This window comes from Phoca vitulina, unplaced genomic scaffold (assembly GCF_004348235.1).
Source record: "Phoca vitulina isolate PV1807 unplaced genomic scaffold, GSC_HSeal_1.0 scaffold21, whole genome shotgun sequence".
NCBI lineage: Eukaryota > Metazoa > Chordata > Mammalia > Carnivora > Phocidae > Phoca > Phoca vitulina.
In genome coordinates this window covers 23,604,872-23,622,407 of record NW_022589724.1, presented here as the reverse complement: position 1 = coordinate 23,622,407, position 17,536 = coordinate 23,604,872, and the positions used below count along the sequence as shown (strand labels likewise).

At 39.7% G+C, this 17,536-nt stretch overlaps 1 protein-coding gene across 5 annotated transcripts in view; it reads left to right on the top strand.

Annotated features, from left to right (window-relative positions):
- The window catches only part of SCAI (suppressor of cancer cell invasion), a 135,090-nt gene that overhangs the window by 55,811 nt on the left and 61,743 nt on the right, over positions 1 to 17,536 (top strand). For 4 of the 5 annotated variants that reach the window (XM_032419093.1, XM_032419095.1, XM_032419096.1 and 1 more), the window contains one exon: positions 6,442 to 6,573. In XM_032419093.1, coding sequence (XP_032274984.1) covers positions 6,442 to 6,573 — 132 coding nt within the window. Of the gene's footprint in view, positions 1 to 1,764; positions 1,817 to 6,441; positions 6,574 to 17,536 lie in introns of all 5 variants that reach the window. The other variant, XM_032419094.1, reaches the window with a different exon arrangement.

Here is a 17,536-nt window from a genome sequence, read left to right as displayed (position 1 = left end):
TTCCTGCCGAGCAGGGAGCCCGACGCGGGGCTCGATCCCAGGACCCTGGGATCATGACCTGAGCCGAAGGCAGACGCTTAACGACTGAGCCACCCAGGCGCCCCGCCTTATGATTTTCTTAATAACATTTTCTTTTCTCCAGCTTACTTTATTTATAAGAATACAGTATATCAAACATATAACGTACCAAATATGTGTTAATCTACTGTTGATGTTATTGGTAAGGTTTCTGGTCAACAGTAGTAGGCTATTAGTTAAGGTTGGGGGGTGTCAAAAATCATACGTGGATTTTCAGCTGCACAGGGAGTCAACTTGTCTTTTCACTTTCCTATTAGTGTCTTTTATTGATTACAATTCTTGGTTTTTAGAATGATCTCATTTTTCCTTAGTGAAGAATCCTTTTGGTGAATTCTTTAAATAATCTTTTTCTTTAAACCCCAGGGTCATGAAGATTGCCTACTGTATTATTATTTAAGAACTGTTTGATTTTGGGGCACCTGGGTGGCTCAGTCTGTCAAGTGTCTGCCTTTGGCTCAGGTCATGGTCCCAGGGTCCTGGGGTCGAGCCCTGCATTGGGGGGGGGGTCCCTGCTCAGCGGGAGGCCTGCTTCTCCTTCTCCCACTCCCCCTGCTTGTGTTCCCTCTCTCGCTGTCTCTCTCTCTGTCAAATAAATAAAATCTTTAAAAAAAAAAAAAAAGAACTGTTTGACTTTACCTTTTATATTTACCTAGATCAATCTAGTCTACCCAGATTGATTTTTGTGTAATGTAGGTAGGAATCAAGATTCATGTTTTTTCTTTTTTTTTTTTTTTGAAGATTTTATTTATTTATTTGACAGAGAGAGAGAGCGAGAGCAGGAACACAAGCAGGGGGAGTGGGAGAGGGAGAAGCAGGCTTCCCGCCGAGCAGGGAGCCCGATGTGGGACTCGATCCCAGTACCCTGGGATCATGACCTGAGCCGAAGGCAGACGCTTAACAACTGAGCCACCCAGGCTTCCCTCATGTTTTTTCTTTTAATTTAGATATCTAGTTGACCCAGTACTGGTTCTTTTTCTTTGTTTCTTTGATAAAATTATTTTTTCTCATTGCTTTACTTTTGTGTGTCATAAATCAAGTATACACATACATGTGGGCTGTTTCTCAACTCTGTTCTGTTGTACTGTTCTGATTTTTTCTCCTTGTGCCAATACCACAGTCTTCAGTCCTGGAGCTTTTCAAAAGTCTTGACGTGCAGTGGAATCAGGTCTTCCATTTTCTTCTTCTTCAAGATTATTTTAGCTGCTGTTGGCTCTTTGCATTTCCGTATAGATTATAGAATCAATTTGTCCAGGGGCGCCTGGGTGGCTCAGTTGTTAAGCATCTGCCTTCAGCTCAGGTCATCATCCCAGGGTACTGGGATCGAGCCCCGCATCGGTCTCCTTGCTCGGCGGGAAGCCTGCTTCTCCCTCTCCCACTCCCCCTGCTTGTGTTCATTCTCTTGCTGTGTCTCTCTCTGTCAAATAAATAAATAAAATCTTAAAAAAAAAAATTTAGCGCTCAAGCTCTCAGGGTTTTATAGTTTTCTGTGATTCATCTTGTATATCTATTATATTTATTCTTAGTTATTTGGTATTACTTGGTACAATTGTAAATGGCATTTTTTTAAGTTTTACTTAATAATTATTTGTTCTCTGGGATATAGAAATACAGGTGGCCCTTTTATATTCACCTTATATCCCGCAACTTTGCTAAACTTACTGATTAACTCTGATAATTTGTCTCTAGGTTCTTTTGAACTTTCTATGGAAAGGTTCATATCATCTACAAATAATGACAGGTTTGTATTTGTTTGATAGAAATATAATTGAGTCATGTGTGATTTTAAATTTTCTAGTAGCCACATTAAAAAGTAAAAAGAAACAGATGAAATTAATTTTAATAATATATTTTATTTAACTAAAATACCAAAATATTATTTCAACATGTAACAATATAAAAATTATTAATGAGATTTTTACATCCTTTTTTTGTACTAAGTCTCCGAAATTTGGTGTATTTTACATTTACAACACATCTCAGTTTAGAGTAGCAATGTTTCAAATGCTAAGTAGCCACATGTGGATAATGACTACAGTTTTGGACAGTGTAGGTCTAGAGGATGAGTCAAACTTTTTTAAACAAATAATTGTTTGATTATATGTATGTATAATCAAACAATTATACATACAATATGTATAATTATATACATATATAATGTATAACATACATTATGTATACATGTGTATATGTAATATACACATGTATAATATGCATGTAATATACAATATAATGTATAATATGTATAATTATATTTATGATTTCTTTTTTTTAAAGATTTTATTTATTTATTTCAGAGAGAGAGAAAGTGAGAGAGAGAGAGCACAAGCAGGGGAGGGGCAGAGGGAGAAGTAGATTCCCTGCTGAGCAGGGAGCCCGATGTGGTGCTGGATCCTGGGACTCCAGGATCATGATCTGAGCCACCCAGGTGCCCCTGTATGTATGATTTCTAGTGGAGTCACTGAAGAAGACTCTACTGTCATGATCATATATAAGTACCAGGGAGAGATTAGATTTTCAAGGAAGGTTTTACTGAAAAGGTGTCATTTGAATTTCTTGAACTATGAATATAAATTTGCCAGGTGAACAAAATAGGCAAAGAGAATAACATGTAAAACTGTGATGTTATGTAAGAGTAGAATTTGTTCAGGGGCGCCTGGTTGCCTCAGTCACTTGTGTGGCTGACTCTTGATTTCGGCTCAAGTCATGATGTCTGGGTCCTGGGATCGAGCCCTGCATCAGGCTCCCTGATCAGCCGGGAGTCATTTTCTCCCTCTCCCTCTGCCCCTCCCCCCTCCCCCTGCTCATGCGCCAGAGTTTGCTTGCTCTCTCTCTCAAATAAATAAATAAATAAATAAATCTTAAAAAAAAAAGTAGAATTTGTTCAGAGGCTTGCATATATTTCACTGTGGTTGGAGGATAGTTAGTTGTGTGAGAGAGGTAGGTGACTGGCTAGCAGTTCTTCACCAGTTCCCTGCATTATGAGTAATTTTTAGTAGTGGTAGTTCACATGTTCCTTAAGATAAATTTCCAGAAGTGTAATTGCTTGGTCTAGTAGAATAAATATATTCCCCAATACATCCAGTGAATCTCAGGGCCTGAACTAATTTACACTGCCCCTAGCAAATATGATGGTTTCAGTGCATTGTCAACTGCTATAATCAGTGTATTTGTAATGGGCTAACTTTGTTGTATTTTGTTGATTACTGGTAAGGTTTAACAGTTTTTCTTATCAACAGTGAATACATTACTTCCATCTAGTTCTCAGATCTCATTCAGGCTTTCCAGTTGTCCCAGTAACATTCTTTACAGCAGGAAGATCCAGTTCAGGATCAGGCTTTTTTGCATCCCGGTCTTCCCTTTTCTTTGGAGGAAAAGACATTTTCTTGACATTTTTGAAGATTATATGTTGATTGTTTTGTAGAATGTCTCCCAATTTGGTTTTGTCTGTTTCCTCATGATTAGATTCAAGCTCTCGATCTTTGGCAGGAACATCACTTCTTTGTTGTTGTTGTTTTTATTTATTTTTTAGAGAGGGAGGGATGGAGGGAGAGAGAGAATCTTTTTTTTTTTTTAAGATTTATTTATTTATTTGACAGAGAGAGAGACAGGGAGAGCGGGAACACAAGCAGGAGGAGTGGGAGAGGGAGAAGCAGGCTTCCCGCTGAGCAGGGAACCTGATGCGGGGCTTGATCCCAGGACGCTGGGATCATGACCTGAGCTGAAGGCAGACACTTAATGGCTGAGCCACCCAGGCACCCCAAATCTTTTTTTTTTTTAAAGATTTTTATTTGTTTGAGACAGAGAGGGAGCACAAGTGGGGAGGAAGTTCAGAGGGAGAGGGAGAAGCAGACTCCCTGCTGAGCAGGGAGCCCAACATGGGGCTCGATGCCAGGACCCCGGGATCATGACCTGAGCCGAAGGCAGACGCTTTACCGACTGAGCCACCTGGGTGCCCCTCTGTAAACATTTCTTTTTTTCCCCTTTTTTTCTATATATTTTTTCTTTTTATTATTATTAACATATAATATATTGTTTCAGGGGTAGAGGTCTATGATTCATCAGTCTTATACAATACACAGCGCTCCCCACAACACATACCCTCCCCAATGACCATCACCCAGCCACCCCATCCCTCCCACCCCCCTCCATTCCAGCAACCCTCAGTTTGTTTCCTGAGATTAAGAGTCTCTTATGGTTTGTCTCCCTCTCTGGTTTCTTGGTTCATTTTTACCTCTCTTCCCCTATGATCCTCTGCCTTGTTTCTCAAATTCCACATATCAGTGAGATCATATGATAATTGTCTGTCTCTGATTGAGTTATTTCGCTTAGCATAATAACCTCTAGTTCCATTCATGTCATTGCAGATGGTAAGATTTCATTTTTTGATGGCTACATAGTAGTCCATTGTATATATATACCACATCTTCTTTATCCATTCATCTGTCGATGGACATCTGGGCTCCTTCCATAGTTTGGCTATAAGCAGGCTCCATGCCCAGTGCGGAGCCCAGTGTGGGGCTCAGTCTCATGACCCTGATCATGACCTGAGCCAAAATTGAGAGTCTGATGTTGAACCAACTATGCCACCCAGGTGCCCCGAGAACATCACTTCTCATTGCATCCCCTCAAGAGGTACAGGACTTGGTTTAGTTCACTTTGATCATTTGATCAAGGTGGAATCTGCCAGATTTTACTACTATTAAGTTACCTGTTTCTTTTGGAATTCATGTGGGTTGGGGGAGAAGACTTACCCAGGGTCATTACACTGTGAAACCCCTTCTAAGGCCAGCACTTTTCAAGGTCTGTTTCCCTGTTGAAAACTCCTAGCCCACTGAGCACAGAAAGCAGTGGTCAGAAGAGGGAGCATGTGAACATGCAGGGACCAGCCAGTACCATCTGTGCAAGGCCCGCCGGCTGGCTCCACGGCACCCACTTGTTACTCTGCAGCCCCTTGACATTTTTAGGCTTGCTGACGATCCTCCTGCCCTGTAACCATAATTGCTTGTTCGAGAAAATGTTGGAGAGAAAAATATTTACCAAAATAACTGCACCACACCCTAACTCTCATCTCTGGTGTCTGGCTCTTGTCTGCTCTGCCTGTATTTTCACCCTACATTGGGACCAGATGTCTCTACGTTGTTCCAGGGATTTCTGTCCATATGTAAACACAAATGAATTCTTTTGTTTAGTATAGGTTCATACTATACATACTGTCCAGCAACTTGCTGTTTTTAAAATGGCTGGTTACCATGATTGATTACATATGAAGGTAGTTTGGATTTAACAAAATACAGCTTTAATATATACGTGTGTATGTGCGTGGTTTCTATATCCTTTTTACACTGAGGTGTCTGCATATTATTGCCTTACCTCAAATATAATTTTAAGTTAGTGATAGGGTAGAGTGCAGTTGTTAGTGTTCTGTGAAGCACTTTTTAAAATTTTTTTTTTTTTAAGATTTTATTTATTTGCGAGAGAGAGAATGAGAGACAGAGAGCATGAGAGGGAGGAGGGTCAGAGGGGGAAGCAGACTCCCCGCTGAGCAGGGAGCCCGATGTGGGACTCGATCCCGGGACTCCAGGATCATGACCTGAGCCGAAGGCAGTCGCTTAACCAACTGAGCCACCCAGGCGCCCTGTGAAGCACTTTTTAAAAAAATATTTTATTTATTTGAGAGAGAGCACACAAGCAGAGGAGAGGCAGAGGGGGAGGGAGAGAATCTCAGGCAAACTGCGCACTGAGCATGGAGCCCGATGTGGGGCTCCATCTTACAACCATGAGATCACGACCTGAGCTGAAGCCAAGAGTTGGACACTTAACCTACTGAGCCACCCAGGTGCCCCTGTGAAGCACTTGATAATTGCCCTCTTTGGTTCTTTTAGGTTGTTATCAACCTAAAAATATTATGTTATGAACCTAAAAATATATCTTTTAGGTTGTTATCAACCTTTTAAATATTATGATACTGAAATAAATATCTTTATAGATAAAGTGTTTTACATTTATAGATCATTTTCGAGGATGGATTTACAGAATGGATCAAATAGATAAATAGGTCAGAAGGATCAACATTTTTGATTCTTAACCATGTAGAGGAGGACTTGGAACATAAAAGGCATCAAATTAATGATCTTTGTTTGGATGAACAAATATTACAAAAATTACTTTCCAATACGGATATACCAATTTTCATTCCTACTGACAATATGAGATTGTTTTCCCACACCATCTTGTACTTACCTTATTTTGATGATTTGTGATCAGAAGAATTCTATATCTATCTTGAAAAAAATGCTATCAGATAATATATGTTTCTCTTTTTATTTTCACCTACTGGATAAATGGACATATGTTTTCTTACAGGACTGAATTTGCTCTTAACGAAATCATGTCCTCTGGAGGTGCTGAAGATGATATCCCACAGGGAGAGAGGAAAACAGTTACAGATTTTTGTTACCTTCTGGATAAGTCTAAGCAGTTGTTCAATGGATTAAGGTTAGTGGACTCTTGATGCCTTAAACTCTTCTGTATTTTTTTCCATGGCTGGTATGTGGTAAGTTTCTGAAAGTTATGGGTAGACTGTTTTATAAATACCTGTATTAGAGGTTATCATGCTTTTTTCTTTGACACACTTGATTCTCAGATGAAAAAACAATAGGAGAAAGGATAATTCCTATTGTTTTATTCAAGTTGAGAAGAACTATTTTGTTAGATGGTTTTATATACATTCTTCTTTGGTCTCCAGTATTATCCAGGTGAACCTTATTTATTCAGCATTTACTTGAGCCCCAGTATGTGCCACATTCTGTATTGGGTACAGATAATTTAAAGATAAAACTACCAATCCCTGCCATCAAATAGTCTGTGACGAAATTAGAAAAACACAAATCTGTAGCCTCAGATTTAGCGTATCTGTTAAGCAAATTTCCCACACACCTCTGTGTACTTGTTGAAATTAAGGCAAATAAAAACGTTAAAGTGGTAGTAGATTTAAAGAGTGAGAAGGCGTTTAAAAGTTTGCATGAAAATCCTTTGTGACTCCCAAACTCTTTTATTCTCAGCTCTTAAAACATTAACAAGGTTATAGGAGCTCTGACCCCTTCCCCTCCTCCTCCTTCTTCTCCCCTTTTTCCCTTCCCCCTCCTCCTCTCCCTTCTAATTTATAGAGCTGTATTTCATATAATAAAATTCACCCAAAGTTTATACTTAAGTGGTTTAGCATCCTTACAGAGTTGGGTACTATCAGCACCATCTAATTTTAGAACATTTAATCATCCCCAGAAGAAACCTCATACCCCTTAGCTGTGACTACCCCCTTCCCCAGTCCTCAGCCCTTGGGACTCGACCACTAATCTACTTTTTGTATCTATGGATTTCCCTATTTAGGATATTTCATATAAAGAGAATCATACAATGTGTGGTCTTTTGGACTGGCTTCTTTCATTTAACATGTTTTTCAGGTTCATCTAGTAACATTTATCAGTACTTCATTCCTTTTATTACAGATTAATATTTCATGTATAGATTTACCACACTTTGTCTATCTAATCATCAGTTGATAGACATTTGAGTTATTTTGCACTTTTTGGCTGTTACAAATAATACTGCTATGAACATTTTTGTACAAGGTTTTGTGTGGACATATGTTTTTAGTTCCTTTGAGTGCATACCTTGGAGTGAAATTACTGGGTCATATGGTACTCTATGTTTAACCTTCTGAGGAACTTCCAGACTTTTTCAAAGAGGCTGCACGCCCAGCAGTGTATGCGGTTCCAGTGTCTCCACATCTCACCACACTTGTTATTGTCTTTTTTTTTTTAAGATTTCATTGTTTTTTAAGTTTTTTTGAAATTTATTTAAGTAATCTCAATACCCAACTGGGGCTCGAACTCACGACCCCGAGATTGAGTCACATGCTCTTCTTTTTTTTTTTTTTAAAGATTTTATTTATTTATTTGACACAGAGAGAGAGAGAGAGAGAGTGAACACAAGCAGGGGGAGTGGCAGGCAGAGGCAGAGGGAGAAGCAGGCTCCCCAAAGAGCAGGGGGAGCCCGATGTGGGACTCGATCCCAGGACCCCGGGATCATGACCTGAGCCGAAGGCAGTTGCTTAACCAACTGAGCCACCCAGGTGCCCAAGTCACGTGCTCTTCTGACTAAGCCAGCCATGTGCCCCTTTAAGATTTTATTTTATTTATTTTTTTATTTTAAGTAGGCTCCATGCCTGACATAGAGCCCATTATGGAGCTTGAACTCATGACCCTGAGATCAAGACCTGAGCTGAGATCAAGAGTTGGATGTTCAACTGACTAAGCCACCCAGGTGCCCCAAGATTTTATTTTTAAGCGATCTCTACACCCATCATGGGGCTTGAACTCACAACCCTGAGATTGAAAGTCGTATGCTCCACTGACTGAGCCAGTCAGGCACCCCTATTGTCTGTCCTTTTCTTTTTAAAGATTTTATTTATTTATTTGAGAGAGAGAGAATGAGAGAGAGCACATGGGGGGGGAGGGTCAGAGGGAGAAGCAGACTCCCTGCCGAGCAGGGAGCCCGATGCGGGACTCGATCCAGGGACTCCAGGATCATGACCTGAGCCGAAGGCAGTCGCTTAACCAACTGAGCCACCCAGGCGCCCTTGTCTGTCCTTTTGATGAGAGCCATTCTAGTGGGTGTGAGGTGGTATCTCATTGTGGTTTTGTTGTATTTCCCTAGTGACTAATGATGTTGAGCATCTTTTCATGTGTGTATTAGCCAAATGTCTTTTTTCTTTTTTGGGGAGGATAGAGCGAGCTCAAGTTGAGGGGAAGGAGGGCCAGAGGGAGAGATAGAGAGAATCTCAAGCAGGCTCTACACCCAGCATGGAGCCCAACGCAGGGCTCATCTCACAACCCTGAGATCATGACCTGAGCCAAAATCAAGAGTCAGATACTTAACCGACAGAGCCACCCAGGCATCCCAGCCAAATGTCTATTCCTATCCTTTGATCATTCATCAGATTGGGTTATTTATCTTAAGTTATAGTTGTTTTGGATATAAGTCCTTCGTGAGATGTAATGATTTACAAATGTATATTTTTCCATTCGATGGGCTGTCTCTCCACTTCCTTAATGGTGTCCTTTGAAGCAGAGAAGCTTTTATTTTAGTAAAGTCCCACTTGTTATTACTCTCTTTCATTGTTTGTACTTTTAGTGCTGTGTCTAAGAAATCATTGCCTAACCTGAAGTCATCAAGATTTATTCCGGTTTTGTTCTTTTATGCTGCTCATTCATATTTAGATCTGTGAACCATTTTTAGTTAATTTTTGTGTATGGTGTGAGGTCTTAGACATTTTTAAAATCAGAAAACATATTTTTTCAATTGATTATTGCATTTCTTTCATATTTTTCTTTCTTGTTCCTTGTTCTCCCTCCTTGCTTATACTTGTAATGCTTAGATTGAATATTCAGCCCAAACCCTGTGCAACAATCTAGTCTCTTTTGATTTTCATCTGTATTCCTTTTTTCATCACTTTCAGAAAATGTCTCTGAAATTTGTCCACTAAATGCCATATTTCTTTTTTTATTCATTTACTATTTATGAGACATATTTCGTCTTGTCATTTCATATCAGCACTTTTTGCTATACTGCTTTTCAAAAACTAGGTATTACATATTTTACCCAAAGTTTACTAGCTTCTCTATATATTCTTATTTGAATATAAGAATGAGTATAGTATGAGTATGTTTTCACTCAGTAGGTCTGAGAAGCATATTGAATTTAGCAATGGCATTTCCCTTCTTAAAAAAGGAATTATTTTCCTAATCTGATTCTGAATTGTAAATGAATCATAAAGTTCAAGTAATCTCCTGCTAGAGATTCTCTGCCTGGTTAAAATCACTGTAACTACTACAACAGTAACAGTAACACATACATTTCCACATAGCACCCTACAGTTTGTAAATCACTTTTTTTTTTAAAGATTTTATTTATTTATTTGACACAGAGAGAGAGAGAGAGATCACAAGTGGGGGTGGGCAGAGGGAGAGAGGGAAGCAGGCTCCCGGCCGAGCAGGGAGCCCAATGTGGGGCTCGATCCCAGGACCCCGGGATCATGACCTGAGCCGAAGGCAGACGCTTAACGACTGAGCCACCCAGGCCCCCAGAAATCACTTTTAAGTACATCTTTATCTTTAGGCCACATGATGACAGTATATATAGTATCCAAAACCCCTCCTAACTAGGAGTGCCTGCGTGGCTCTGTTGACTGTCCCAACTCTTGATTTTGGCTCAGGTCATGATCTTGGGGTCATGAGATAGAGCCCTGCATCAGGCTTTGCACTCAACAGGAGTCTGCTTGAGATTCTCTCTCTCTCTCCCTCTGCTCCTCCCCCTGCTCGCATGCACATGCGCGCACTCTCTCTCTCTTTCTCTCTAAAATAAATAAATAAATCTTTAAAAAGAAAACAGCTGCTAACTAGAATTGAATTGTTTCATTTCACTCTTTTTTTGAAATGTTTCGATTGTGCAAATGTATTTTACCAGCTCAAATGGGTCTCATTTTGATCTTTTTTAAGTGCCATTTTAATGATCACACTGATTTTATTTTGATTTTATTTTATTTAGTTTTAAAGTAATTACAGAGTAAAATTGAGTCTGTGGGGATGGTAGGAAACCCTAATACATGAAGAAAGTTGTGTGAGATCTAATCTTTAGGACTATTTATTCATTGTTGCAGAAATTTATTATAATATGCCTATGATGCCTATTTCAGTTTAGTTCTTGGGCACTTGAAACTATGTCCGGTTCAAGAATTAATCCTTTTGACTCTTGTTCTCTAAAATATTCAGTATATAAAGACACAGGTCCCACCAGTTTGAAATCTCCCTTCTTCATTTGTTAAGTCAGTAATTTTGTCAGTATATGTGTGTAACTTGCAGGTATCATAAATTGCTACCTAGAAAGCAGTATTTTCTATACTAATATATTGATTGCCTCCTGGATGTGGAGCAGTACTTTCTAAAGTGCTATTTTAAAATTTGGCAATACTAATAATAATAAATTTTGGCCTAGAAGAATGGGTAAGCAAATTCATCAGGGATTTATTTTCAGTGTTTTATGTGCAGGGCTCTCTTTATTTTAAACAGCCATAATTATTTCTATGATAAATATGGTGAGTAAAGAATATATATTATCTGAATGCTTTTGAGTTGCTGTTTGAGAGGAAATGTGGCTAGTGGTGGCACAGGTCAATAGTTCCTGAGAGATTAGTACTTAGACTCCCTTCCTTTTTCTTTTCACTTTTTAAGAAAGTCTGATTTACATATACACACAAACATAGAATAATATAGATCTATTAAAAAGATTTTGGTGGGTATGTAAATGGAAGGTATATGGTATATGGTTAAATGATACATGGTTAAATGAAAAACCATAAATTGTAAAAACAGTATGCTCTTTATGATCTTGATTTATCAAAAATTCTATATTTCATTGATGTTCTATATACCATATTAACTCTTAGTGGGGACTGTTTGCTCTTAGTGCCTAGTTCAGTCCCTAACCAAAGACCAAATATATTTGGGGGCTGATTTTCTCAAGTGTCTGGTAGGGTATATATTTTCTGTGCTTGTTTATATAAATGAAAGTGCTTTGTTCAGTATTAGATCTTTTTTTTATAATTTTTTTTATTATGTTAGTCACCATACAGTACATCATTAGTTTTTGATGTAGTGTTCCATCATTCATTGTTTGCGTATAACACCTAGTGCTCCATGCAATACATGCCCTCCTTAATACCCATCACCGGGCTCACCCATCCCTCCCTCTAAAACCCTCAGTTTGTTTCCCGGAGTCCATAGTCTCACATGGTTCGTCTCCCCCTCTGATTTCCCCCCCTTCATTTTTCCCTTCCTTCTCCTAATGTCCTCCATGCTATTCCTTATGTTCCACAAATAAGTGAAACCGTATGATAATTGTCTTTCTCTATTTGACTTATTTCCCTTAGCATAATCTCCTCCAGTTCCATCCATGTTGATGCAAATGTTGGGTATTCATTCTTTCTGTGGCTGACTAATATTCCATTGTATATATGGTCCACATCTTCTTTATCCATTCATCTTTTGAAGGACATCTCTGCTCCTCCCATAGTTTGGCTATTGTGGACATTGCTGCTATGAACATTGGGGTGCATATGGCCCTTTTTTTTCACTACATCTGTATCTTTGGGGTAAATACCCAGTAGTGCAATTACTGGGTCATAGGGTAGCTCTATTTTTAACTTTTTGAGGAACCTCCATACTGTTTTCCATAGTGGCTTTACCAACTTGCATTCCTACCAACAGTGTAAGAGAGTTCCCCTTTCTCCACAACCTCTCCAACATTTGTTGCTTCTTGTCTTGTCAATTTTTGCCATTCTAACTGGTGTAAGGTGGTATCTCAATGTGGTTTTGATTTGAATTTCCCTGATGGCTAATGATGATGAACATATTTTCATGTGTCTGTTAGCCATTCGTATGTCTTCTTTGGAGAAGTGTCTGTTCATGTCTTCTGCCCATTTTTTGACTTATCAGTTTTAGATCTTGGTTGGAAAGGCCTCCCTCTGTTTATCAGTTCTGTAGGTCATGTTGGAGTTCCCCGGGGTGGTGGGTTGTGGGGTGTGTGGCATTCTTGTCCACACTGCTCTCCCGTTCCCTCTCCAAAGAAGCTCTTAGAATTATGTGAATTAAACACCTCTCTACTGGGCGCCTGGGTGGCTCAGCCGTTAAGCGTCTGCCTTCGGCTCAGGTCATGATCCCAGGGTCCTGGGATGGAGCCCCGCATCGGGCTCCCTACTCCATGGGAAGCCTGCTTCTCCCTCTCCCACTCCCCTTGCTTGTGTTCCCTCTCTCGCTGTGTCTCTCTCTGTCAAATAAATAAAATCTTTAAAAAAAAAAATAAACACCTCTCTACTTTCAAGAGTTGATACAGTTTTTATGCATTTCTTTTAAAACAGAGAAGATTTCTTTGGGAAAAATGAAAAAAAAGTTTTTTTGGTTGTTCCCCCCCTTCTAGTTGTGTTAGTCTGAATAGAAAACAGGATCACAGTGTTTATAGAGAATAAGAAATATATTGTGGTGGTCTGGACCAGCTTTGGGACTTGGGGACATTGGGGACCCACCTGGAGTAGCATGGCCTTTAACATGGGTCCCTTCATTCCCAACATTCCTTTCACTGTTAGTGCTAATTTTCTGGTTAGCTTTCCTTTGTGTTTTTGCTTTTTTTTTTTTTCTTTCTTTTAGAAAGAGAGAGAGAGCCAGAGAGAGCCTGGGGAGCAGTATGGAGGGGCAGAGGGAGAGAGAGAGAATCCCAAGTAGTCCTCACTCACAGCATAATGCCCAACGTGGGGCTTGATCCCACGACCCTGAGATCATGACCTGAGCCAAAATCAAGAGTCAGACACTTAACCAACTGAGCCACCCTTGTGCCCCCACTTTTTTTCTTGAGTTCACAAACTAGTTATTAAACTTACAGTGCAGTGTAATATGCTTTCAGACAAGTACACATATTATAAGTGTGGTTTTTTAAAAAGATTTTATTCATTTATTTGACAGAGAGAGACACAGCGAGAGAGGGAACACAAGCAGGGGGAGTTGGGAGAGGGAGAAGTGGGCTTCCCATTGAGCAGGGGGCCTGATGTGGGGCTCGATCCCAGGACCCCAGGATCACAACCTGAGCCAAAGGCAGACGCTTAACGACTGAGCTACCCAGGCTCCCCTTTAAGTGTGTTTTTTACAAACAGAGCACATCCGTGTGGTTTGTACTTGGATGAAGAAATAGAACATAGAGCACCTCAACAACACCCTTGTATTCCCTCTCACTTGGACTTTTTAAACTCCTTATGAGCAGAGCAAAAAAGTGCATTTCAGTACACGAGAGGCTTTAGAGTTTCTATATAATATCTTGGGTATAATAAGTTCCCTTTTTACTCTTGAAGGTGTGTCTTTCCACCTTATATTAAGTCATTCATCTAACTTGTCAGAGCCTTTTGATTTTCCTAGACATGAATATCTTAATGAAGTGTTTTTCTTGACTGAAAATATCTCCTTATATTATGTGCATAATAAATAAGTTCTTTCCACTCACTGTGTGAGAAAACATAGTCCAAGACAGTGAGAAATGGATAAAATGAGTGGTGTTTTTCTTTTAGTAGCTCTTGCATGTAGTTACAGTAGTAATGAAGTGAGAATAATGTTAGAAATATCTTTGAATACTGTCAGAAAATGATCAAAAGCCCAAGTGCTTGCAGGGTTCCAGTTACCATGGTGACTAAGACTGCTAGAGCAGAATGGAATATTTGCTGGGATTATATAAGGCAGCATCTTGAGACATGTATTTGAGATACACAGCTGTGTCTACCAGTGATATCCATGACCTCTGGTGCTTTGAGACAACAGGAGGCCTCCAAATCACTGATTATTTGACTCTGGAGAAGCAAATACACATGGCCAAAATAAGTATTGGAGGTCATAAATATATATATACATATCGACAGAGAAGTACATCAAAGTAAAGTGTAATGGTGTTAAATAAAAATAACTGTAGAAATTATTTTGATTAAATATGCTCCCAGTATTTCAAATTAAAGAAGAAATCCCCTACAGTGCTTTCTTGAAAAGCCTATTTTTAGGATGCCCTGGTTCCTAAATAGGAGAGGGTAACTGGGAAATTAAGGGTTTGCTCCCTTGTTCCCTTCCTCCCCTACCCCACCCCCTCCTTCCTCTTTCTTCCCTCTTTTTCTGCCCTTCTCTCTTCCTTCTCTTTTTTCCTCAAAAAATTAGTATTTTCCTAGAGGCAAGTTCTGCAAACTGGTAATAGTAAAGTATATGTGATTTCAGAGATGATACTTAAACTACCTGTACAAGCTTGTGATGAATGCTTTTGTTTTCTGTGGCTTACCACTCAAAAGAATTGCACATGCATTTGAGGTAGCCTGCTACCAGAGTATAACAGATATCTTGAGCACGTGATCTAGGGAAGCAATGACTAATAAGAATTTAATATGAGCCACAAATGTGATTTTCTAGTAGCTGGATCTTAAGCATGTAAAAAAAAAAATAAGTGAAATTAATGTTAGTAATGTATTTTGTTTGATCCAATATATCTAAAATACTTTATTTCAACATGTCATCAATACAGAAAAATTATTGAGATCTTTTACATTCTTTTTTTCATACTTAGTCTTTGAAGTACACTGAATATTTTATACTTATATACATTTCAGTTCAGATGGACCACTTTTCAAGGACTCAGTACCCACATATGGCTCTTGGCTCAGGCAAAATTCCTCCCACTTTTAACTTCCATTCTCAGAATGGTCCACTGTGCTTTCTGGTGAATACATATTGGCTGTTTGGGGGGCTTCTCTTCTTTGCAGGTCCATCAGATGTCGTATTTGTTTCTTCTGTCTCTTCCTGTACAGATGCCGGTGGCCTGTGGATCTTTTGGCTGTTGGTGATTTGTCCCCACCCACCTGTGTTTGGGGATTTGAGAGATACTTTATTACTTACTGTATTAGTTTGCTAGGACTATCATAACAAAATACCACAGATTGGGTGGCTTAAACAACAGAAATTTATTGTCTCACAGTCCTGGAGCCTAGAAGTCCAGGATCAAGGGCCACTGGCTTGGTTCTCTCCTTGGCTTGCAGGTGGCCGTTTTCTTTCTCGTATGGTCATCCCTCTATGCATGCGCATCCCTGGTGTCTGTGTGTGTCCTCCTCTCCTCCTTATAAAGACTGTATTAGTGGCCCCCCAAAAGGCCTTGTTTTAATTTAATTACTATACTTCTTTAAAGGCCCCGTCTCTAAATGCACATTCTGAGGTACTGGGGGTTAGGACTTCAATATATGAATTTGCAGGTGACATAGTTAGCTTATAAGATAACACTTACTTTGCTGAAAATGTTGTTTGTAGGTTTTTGGTTTTATTATCTAGGGGTTCTGTCTGTTTTTGGAATGTATCTGAGTAAAGACTGTGCTGCTACCCTTTCCCCAGAATCCAGAAAATCAGTGATTTAAATGCTATGCCAAAATTTTAAACTATAAAAGGATGAGTATATTTCTAATTAGTTCTTTCTGACCATCACAGTTCAGTATAACCTGACCTGAAACATTACTCTTTATGAAGATCTTAATTGTCAGGCCTGGCTAGGAACAGAAATAAGGCTTCTTCACCTTTTTAGTTGCTAGTGGGTGAGATCAAGGATTGGTAAGGGGGAAGATATTTGTGTTTACTTTTTGAGGTCTTCCAGGAGGAGTGTAAAGAGAAAAAGTAAAGATGTTTTAACAACAATGGATTTCATGAAATCCTCCAAACAACCTCATTCACGTCTATTTTCTTGGTTTATAAATGAGAAAGCTTTGGCAGATAAAGCAATAGCTTATGTTAATGGGATAGGTTCTAATTTGGGAATTGCTACTTCAGAGAAGTTCTTCCTCAATATGGGAGTTAGGATCCCAGAATTATAGGGGAGCTCTGATAGCCTCTTCTCTGGAGGTGACACAGGCAAATGCTCGACTGTAGGAATGGCTCAGTTAACTTCCTGGCTTCTTGTACTCATTCATCTCCTTGGTTCTCAGAGGAATTCATATCTGTCGAGCTCCTTTGGGTATCATCATACCTACAAAAGAGTCATGGATGTTTGGTGGGACAAGGCAGCAACACCATAGAGGGGACATGGGATTTAAAACTTGACAGTCTTTGGGCGCCTGGGTGGCTCAGTTGGTTAAGCGACTGGCTTCGGCTCAGGTCATGATCCCGGAGTCCCGGGATCGAGTCCCACATCGGGCTCCCTGCTCAGTGGGGAGTCTGCTTCTCCCTCTAACCCTACCCCCTCTTGCGCTCTCTCTCTCACTCTCTCTCTCTCTCAAATAAATAAATAAATTCTTTAAAAAAAACAAAACAAAAAAACTTGACAATCTTTTTTTCCTACGAGCAAGGTGCCATTAGAAATAAATTTATTAATAGTTCCGTTTCTAAATGTGAGAATTTTCATACTTCTGGAGCTGGTTCACAGGAGGAGGAGACACCATTCCATAGCTTTATTTGGCTTGGCAGGTCTAAATTCAAACTGGGGGTGATTATTCAAAGTTATTCAAATTCATAAACCATTATTAGGAATGGAACAATGTGCTGAGTGTCTTCTTTTTTTTTTTTTTAAGGTTTTATTTATTTGGTAGAGAGAGAGCGAGCACAGCAGGGGGAGCGGCAGGCAGAGGGAAAGGGAGAAGCAGACTCCCCGCTGGGCAGAGAGCCCAACGACGGTCTCGATCCCAGAACCCTGGGATCATGACCTGAGCCAAAGACAGACGCTTAACCAACTGAGCCACCCAGGCACCCCTGCTAAGTTCCTTCTATGTGCCCGCACCATTCTAGGTACAGGGCTAGGAATAGGAGCAGGATACCAAGATAAAGAGGATGTCCACCTTCAACCTAATCAA